Source organism: Anomaloglossus baeobatrachus, chromosome 5, assembly GCF_048569485.1.
Source record: "Anomaloglossus baeobatrachus isolate aAnoBae1 chromosome 5, aAnoBae1.hap1, whole genome shotgun sequence".
Taxonomy (NCBI): domain Eukaryota; kingdom Metazoa; phylum Chordata; class Amphibia; order Anura; family Aromobatidae; genus Anomaloglossus; species Anomaloglossus baeobatrachus.
Genome location: NC_134357.1, coordinates 286,162,284 through 286,171,027, shown reverse-complemented (window position 1 = coordinate 286,171,027; position 8,744 = coordinate 286,162,284). Strand labels below are relative to the sequence as shown.

At 39.9% G+C, this 8,744-nt stretch overlaps 1 protein-coding gene across 1 annotated transcript in view; it reads right to left on the bottom strand.

The window, feature by feature from the left end:
- Window positions 1-1,026: 1,026 nt before the first annotated feature.
- Window positions 1,027-8,744, bottom strand: part of MBTD1 (mbt domain containing 1) — a 170,111-nt gene continuing 162,393 nt past the window's right edge. The window contains exon 16 of the mRNA XM_075349531.1: window positions 1,027-1,364. Coding sequence (XP_075205646.1) covers window positions 1,279-1,364 — 86 coding nt within the window. The 3' untranslated portion in view covers window positions 1,027-1,278. The remainder of the gene's footprint in view (window positions 1,365-8,744) is intronic.

Sequence of the window (8,744 nt, the reverse complement as noted above, 5' to 3'; positions counted from 1 at the left end):
CAAGCATTTCATGGCAAATAGCCAACAGGGTCGCAAGAAGCGTGTTGGGCAAAAAAGGCACAAAATAACTGCCCATGAATTGATGAAAATCAAGCGTGAAGCTGCCAAGATGCCATTTGCCACCAGTTTGGCCATATTTCAGAGCTGCAACGTTACTGGAGTATCAAAAAGCACAAGGTGTGCCATACTCAGGGACATGGCCAAGGTAAAGAAGGCTGAAAAACGACCACCTTTGAACAAGAAACATAACATAAAACGTCAAAACTGGGCCAAGAAATATCTTAAGACTGATTTTTCAAAGGTTTTATGGACTGATGAAATGAGAGTGACTCTTCATGAGCCAGATGGATGGGCCAGAGGCTGGATCATTAAAGGGCAGAGAGCTCCACTCCGACGCAGACGCCAGCAAGGTGGAGGTGGGGTACTGGTATGGGCTGGTTTGATCAAAGATGAACTTGTGGGACCTTTTCGGGTTGAGGATGGAGTGAAGCTCAACTCCCAGACCTACTGCCAGTTTCTGGAAGACAACTTCTTCAAGCAGTGGTACAGGAAGAAGTCGGTATCGTTCAAGATAAACATGATTTTCATGCAGGACAATGCTCCATCACACGCATCTAACTACTCTACAGCGTGGCTGGCCAGTAAATGTCTAAAAGATGAATAAATCACATGGCCCCCTTGTTCACCTGATCTGAACCCCATAGAGAACCTGTGGTCCCTCATAAAATGTGAGATCTACAGGGAGGGAAAACAGTACACCTCTCGGAACAGTGTCTGGGAGGCTGTGGTGGCTGCTGCATGCAATGTTGATCTTAAACAGATCAAGCAACTGACAGAATCTATGGATGGTAGGCTGTTGGGTATCATCATAAAGAAAGGTGGCTATTTTGGTCACAAATTTTTGGGGGTTTTGTTTTTGCATGTCAGAAATGTTTATTTCTAAATTTTGTGCAGTTATATTGGTTTACCTGGTGAAAATAAACAAGTGAGATGGAAATATATTTGATTTTTATTAAGTTGCCTAATAATTCTGCACAGTAATAGTTACCTGCACAAACAGATATCCTCCTAAAATAGCCAAATCTACAAAAAAATCCACTACAATGTCCAAAAATATTAAACTTTGATATTTATGAGTCTTTTGGGTTGATTGAGAACATAGTTGTTGATCAATAATAAAAATTCTCTAAAATACAACTTGCCTCATAATTCTGCACACAGTCTAAAAGACGATCTACTTATGGGTCTTCCAAACAAAGTTGTTCTTCGCAGCAGCTTTCATTTTTCTTCCCCTTCACATTCATACGACCAATGCAGAAAAACCCCATTAGAAGGGATTTGGTAAATTAAATGTGGAATTAGAACTATGAAACCAAATTCAGAAGAAATATATTTACAGCTTTATTTTGTGTAAAAAATCAAAGTTAGTGAATTACACAAAGTTACAATTATCAGGTTTTCACATTCATGCTTTGAACAAATGTCCAAACTTTATTTCACTTATTTATGTACATTAAAATCCCTCTTAATAATCACACACAGAAAATATCATTAGTTTTCGACATAGATAAATTTTATATTTCAAATACATACAATACCAATGTAAAAAGGATATTTCTCTCATGTTCATCATTTGCTGTAGACTTTAAAAAGCTCTTTCTGTTCTATATTTTCTTTGCCCTAACAATAAACTGCTGGTTTATTTAAGTATGAAATTAAATAAAACGATTTAATCACAGTATTTAAAAATAATTAAGAGGGTCGCTGTCTGGAATTTAGCACCATGTATATAAATATATATATATGTATATAGAGATGTGTTTATGTATATAGGAAATTGGTATTTATTTTACAAATAATAAAAGGCAAAAAAAGGAACTGAAATAGGTAAAACATATAGAGTTTATATATATAGAATTCTCTCATCTATGCCCCGTCTGATTATGTTCCACACTAGAACTGGATGGTCGGATCTGTAACAATGCCTTTCCAATCACTATAGACAAAAACATAAAGCTTAACATCACATTTGCAAAAAGCAATAGGTGTAAACGGCAAACACGAAGCAATCAACATCCCATAGGTACCTGAAATGGTGTTACGGATGGGATAAAGGTTATCCCACATCTTTTCTTAGAAAGGTTATCGATTAGAATAAACGTAATGACAAAAGGTCGTAATGGGTTTCAATCTGTACATATGTACAAATCTAAAGTGGGTTATATATCCCTACTGGCTAACAAGTTGTTATAAGTTTTATTTTCCATAAACCGGTGCTATTCTATAAGAGAGAAACAGTAATTGCAATCACTCCGTGAAGTAGATTGTAAGCTATGGCTCATTGGAGGATGACGCCTGAGGCCAACATTGTAAACAAAATAAAGCAGAATACATCACACCATACATCTCCCCTCATTGCATATATCACAAGTGTATTGTTTAAGCAGCTGCTGAAAGGAATCTATACCATAACACACAGTGATGGCAAAAAACTGTCCTGGAAAACGCGTCAGGTTGCTTCCTATACACAAAGTTAAGTAGGTAATAACCCAAGGTAATGTATAAAAGGAACAGTCAGTGTTGCCTGGAAATTAAAAAAAAAGAACAAGAAAACCACAGTACACTACAAAACAATGGGCGCACACGAGAAAACAGAGACTCTACCTACCCCTAGACACTACAGAGATATCGAACTAGTCTGATTGCCGTATGTGGAGTCGGGAAGGAATTTTTTCCCCTAAGTGGCGCTTACTATCTGCCCCATGGGGTTTTTTGCCTTCCTCTGGATCAACATGTTAGGTTAGGTCATGGGTTAAACTCGATGGACCCAAGTCTATCTTTAACCTTAAACACTATGGAACTATATTGTAGAGACATGACTGCTGATGCCAGAGCCTTTTGGTAAAGGGGTATTCCCATCTCCAAGATCCTATCCCAATATGTAGTAGGTGTAATAATAATAATATTAGCACATACTTCCAATTAGAAATTTAGTATAGTTCTGATATAGCAATGTCTTTTACCTCATGTGCAGGGCATTCCAGTAGCTTTGTTATCCATGGTTACGACCACAAGCAACAAACTCACTAGGAGTGGTCGTAAGTATGGATACCTAAGCTGCAATGCCCTGCACATGAGGTAAGAAACATGGCTATATCAGGAGAACTGTACTACATTTGTAATTGGAGGTATTTCCTAATATTAATGATATTACACCTACTAAATATTGGGATACGAAGTTGGAGATGGAGCATTAAAGGGTTACTCCCATCAATAATTCATCAATTCTAAACCTGAACTCATTACAGCAAGTATAGTCATCCTTTATGGAAGACCTATAACATCTTCTAACACAATTTTAGTATGACACAGAGGCATCTTTTCTTAGAACCTTGCATTGACATTCTCGGAAATGTATAAATAAAGGGGATTTTTTTTCTCCACGTTTATTTTAATGTTCCCATTCATCAAGAGGAAGAATTTAAGTGTATAGGAAAGCACAGCACACTGTACTATCCTACTCGGTACACATTTTTTTACAATGGGTCTCTATGGTGGACAGATGCCATGTAGTGTTGAGCGAGTAGTTAGCGAGTACTGTCCGCTACTCGCATATTCATTATGAGTAGTGGGCACAATGTAAGTCAATGGGAAATACTTGCTAAGTAGTAAGTAACCAGAAAGCCGTATTTTTCGTGCGAGCAGAAATAGTTCGGCTTTCTGGTTACTCGCTACTTAGCGAATATTTCCCATTTCCCATTGGGCCCGCTACTCGTAACGAATATGCGAGTAGCGGATAGTACTCGCTAACAGCATAGCGAGTACAAATCGCTAACTAATCGTTCAACACTAATGCCAAGGCATCAATCCTGTTTGCGGACATGGTCCTCTTTGAATGTACCCGACAGTGGCCACAAATACAATGTGTCCCTAGCCTAAATTGATAGCTGGGTGATACAGTCACCACTTACAAGGGGAAGGGTAACAAAATAAGAATATTTCCAGTAGGAATGACAGAGGAAGGAAAAATAACAGAGCTTTTATGAAAAGATGCTCACAAGCCGGTATTTTAAAAGGAAAGCTGTTATTGGAATATGGATTATAGAAGAGCAAACAAGGAAAAGTTTCCTAAATTGAAAAATTCACTCCTTTGCAGAAAAAAAAGCTTAATGTAATATACCTGGTCATGAAAAAAAACCTATTAAAATATAAATATGAATGAATATATCAAATGATTTACTGTCTTTATTTTTAAGTTTTATCTTCTAGTTGGATACTGGAATTTGTTGATCGGGGCTATCATTTTATAATAAATACATTGTTACTTGGCCTTTAAAGAAAATTTGTCAGCAGATTTCACAATATAAACTGTATAAATTGTTAACTCACAGGTTACAGATGTTACAATGAAGGTCATGTCATTTTCCAAGATCTTTGTACATGCACCAGTATAAACACACCCTATTACTCCTCTTCTTACCAATAACATAGCTTAAAAATTGTAGGCCTAATGCATATTTATTAGATGTTACGTAGTAGTCGTGTAGAGCTTTGTAAATAGAGATGAGCAGACCTGTGGACTTAGCTGGACTTAAGATAAAGTTCTGTTAGGGGCCCAAACCTCGTTGGAAGTCACTGATTGGTCAGTTTGGCTCTCCGCCCACATGCAGCCCGCCATAAACAGAGCATTTCCAGGGGAGGGATGGTGGGGTATTATTATTTTTTTTCTTGCGCACACTACATCTGATAACACTAACTTTACCCCCAGTGCGAGCCATTCAAACACTGGAAGTGGCTCACACTGGACCGCCTACTGAGCGTACCCAAGCACAGTGATGTTCACTTGAGTGGTGTTCATACGTAAACCACTCAAACTCTGATTTTTTTTGTAAAATCATTTTTCAATATGAACACTTAACTTTAACACCTTCACGCTCGGACAATTATCCTTTTTTATTGTTTCATCAATATTGCCATACGAGGGCTTGTTTTTTGTGGGACGAGTTATACTTTTGAACGCCACCATTCTACCACATATTGTACTGGAAAACGGGAAAAAAATTCCAAGTGTGGCGACATTGCAAATAAAAGTGCAATTGCACAAATGTTTTATGGCTTTTTTATTTACCATGTTCACTATACGGTAAAACTGACCTAGCATTATGATTCACCAGGTCAGTACGAGTTTGTAGATACCAAACATGTATAGTTTTACTTTTATCTAAGGCGGGCTTTGCACGTTGCGACATCGCAAGCCGATGCTGCGATGTCGCACGTGATAGTCCCCGCCCCCGTCGCAGGTACGATATCTTATGATAGCTGGCGTAGCGAAAATTATCGCTACGCCAGCTTCACATGCACTCACCTGCCCTGCGACCGTCACTCTGGCCGGCGACCCGCCTCCTTCCTAAGGGGGCGGGTCGTGCGGCGTCATAGCGACGTCACACGGCAGGCGGCCAATAGTGGCGGCGATTAGCAGGATGTAAACATCCCGCCCACCTCCTTCCTTTCGTAGAGCCGCCGGCGGCAGGTAAGGGGAAGTTCCTCGCTCCTGCGGCGTAACACACAGCAATGTGTGCTGCCGCAGGAACGAGGAACAACATCGTACCATCGCTGCAGCAAAATTATGGAAAAGTCGGAGCTTGCAACGATGATACGATAACGACGCTTTTGCGCTCGTTTATCGTATCATCTAGAATTTACACACAACGATGTCGAAAGTCACGCCGGATGTGCGTCACTTTCGATTTGACCCCACCGACATCGCACGTGCGATGTTGCAACGTGCAAAGCCGCCCTATGTAGTGGAAAAAAAATCAAAGATTTGTAAAAAAAAAAAAAAAAAAAAAAAAAAAAAGAAAAAAAAAAAAATGGCGCTTTTGGCACCATATTCTGAGACCCATAGCGTTCTCATTTTTAGGGATCTGGGGCTCAGTGATGGCTTATTTTTTGCATCTTGAGCTGATCTTTTTAAATCGAATAATCTTGCATATATATGATGTTTTGATTGCCTGTTATTGCATAACTGGTGTTTGGAATTTTTGCATTTTGGTGTTTGGAATTTTTTCTCACTACGTGTTTACCGATCAGATGAATGGATTTTATAGTTTGATAGATTAAGAATTTCTGAACACAGAGATACCAAATATGTGTATTCTTTTATTATCATATTTTATTTTCAATGAAGCAAAAAGGGGGGTGACTTGAACTTATTTTTTTTTTCATATATTTTTTTTAAATTTTGTACATTTTTTATTGATGTTACTAGTTCCCCTAGACTCCTAGAGGGCTTTATGCCTACAGACTCTGATCGCTTCTCCTGATCATAGAGATGCTTAAGCATAGCCCTCATCAGCAGAAATGCTGATCTCCTGTGAGTGCCGGCACACTCTGCTAGCATTAACAGGAAGTGGGTTATGACAGCAACGGGGGTCATCATCTGACCCCACACAGTCATGGCAATCCATCGGCACCCCGTGATTGAGCCAGGGGGCCGCCGATGGCGGCAGCGAACAGCGTGATCCCTGCTGGAATGCATTAGATCATGCTGTCAGATTTTGACAGAGTGATCTAAGTGGTTAACAGGTGTGGGTAGCTGCAGATCAGCAGACATGTGCAGGGAATAATACAGGCAGGGACAGACACGGCCAAGGACATTAAATTATATAAATATATATATATATATATATATATATATATATATTATATATATATATACATATATGTGTCCTTGGTTGTGAATGGGGTTACAGTTCAGGTCCGCTCATCTCTAATTGTGAACCTTTGTATTATCCTGCAGGAGTCACAGCAATCCACCTACACAAGTATATGGGAAGTGAATATGGACCTAATGCAAGCATTTTGGAAGTGTTCATTGATCAGATCCCATAAACTACAACAGGCTGGTAAGAGTTAGTTTTTGTGAAGTGATTGGAGGATGTAGGATTCCTGAATTCTTGGGCTCAGTTGATATATGCAGTTGTCATCAGTTTCTAAACAATCCATAAATTAAAAAATACACAATCAAACAGATCTGTTACAAATGAAGCAAAAATAAAAAGGGAAAAAAATCCAAAGTTCCTGGTACTGAACAGATCAGTTTAAAAAAAAACCATCACTTTTAAACTAAACACTTGGTTTCTAAAGTTGAAATATTTTTATTTTCATTTTTACTGGATCTTTTTGCACTAATGGTTATTCTCAAAATCTTGAGGGTTCGGGGAATGCACAATGCTAAAAGACAGACCCGCTAACAGATGCAATAACGGATCTGTTTATAATAGGCTTCAATGTAAAAAAAAAACCAAAACGGATCATGTTTCTATCTGTTTTTTTTTTTGGCAGGACAAAAAAAAACAAACCCAAAAAACTTGTGCAGTCTACTTTTTTTTGATCCAACTAAAAAAATGTACATACATACATATTCTACATTAAAAGCTGAGTGACTTGGTAAATGTATTGCATTACTTATCTTGTACTGATTGGAATTAGGCCATGTTTCATTATATGGCCATGTGTCCACGCTGCGGAAAAAGGCGCGGATTCTGCCGCGGATTTCTCGCGGAAAAGCCGCGGATTTTCCGAAAATCTGCAGCAGCGGCACTTCCAAGCCATTTCAATGGCATTTTGGAAATGCTGTGTCCATGCTGCGGATTTTTCCGTGGCGGATTTGCTGTGGATTTTGATCCGGAAAAATCTGCAGCATGTCAATTATTGTTGCGGATTTTGATCCGGATTTTGGCTATAGAATGGGGAAAAAAAAAAAAATCCGCATCAAAATCCGCGGCAAAAAAAAGGTGCGGATTTGCCGCGAAAGTCGCGGATTTTCATGCAGAAAAATCCGCAGCAACATTCTACCGTGGACACATAGCCTATGGCATCAAGATCAGTTTTCTTGTACAACTGATTACAACAAATGGCAAAGCAGCATCTGTTGTGATCGGAATTTTTTTTTATTCTACCACTATGTCAGCAAAACTGGTTAGCTAGATGGAAAAACGTAACAAGTGCGCAGGATGAATGGGAATGATCCCATAGAAAACCATAGGAATAGTTCACACATCCGTCTATAAACACACTGGAGGGACAAAAAGCCGGATAAATGGCAATGGGGCTTAGCAGCAATTGTTCTCCTAGTTGTTAAATTGAAACAGTTAAAGCTTGTAATCAGACATCTTTATAATACCTTGAATTGTTATAATAGACTGGGAAAGTTACTTTGCACACTACGACATCGCAAGCCGATGGTAGCGATGCTGAGCACGATAGTCCCCGCCCCCGTCGCAGCTGCAATATCTTGTGATAGCTGCCGTAGCGAACATTATCACTACGCCAGCTTCACATGCACTTACCTGCCCTGCGACATCGCTCTGGCCGGCGACCCGCCTCCTTCCTAAGGGGGCGGGTCGTGCGGCGTGACACGGCAGGCGGCCAATAGAAGCAGAGGGGCGGAGATGAGCGGGACGTAAACATTCCGCCCACCTTCGTCCTTCAGCATAGCCGGCGTGAGCCGCGGGACGCAGGTAGGAGATGTTCCTCGCTCCTGCGGCTTCTCACACAGCGGTGTGCTGCCGCAGGAACGAGGAACAACATCGTACCTGTCGCTGCCGTGACATTATGGAAATGACCGACACTACACCGATGATACGATTTCGACGCTTTTGCGCTCGTTAATCGTATCAAAAATGGTTTACACACTCCGATGTCAACAGCGACGCCGGATGTGCATCACTTTCGATTTGATC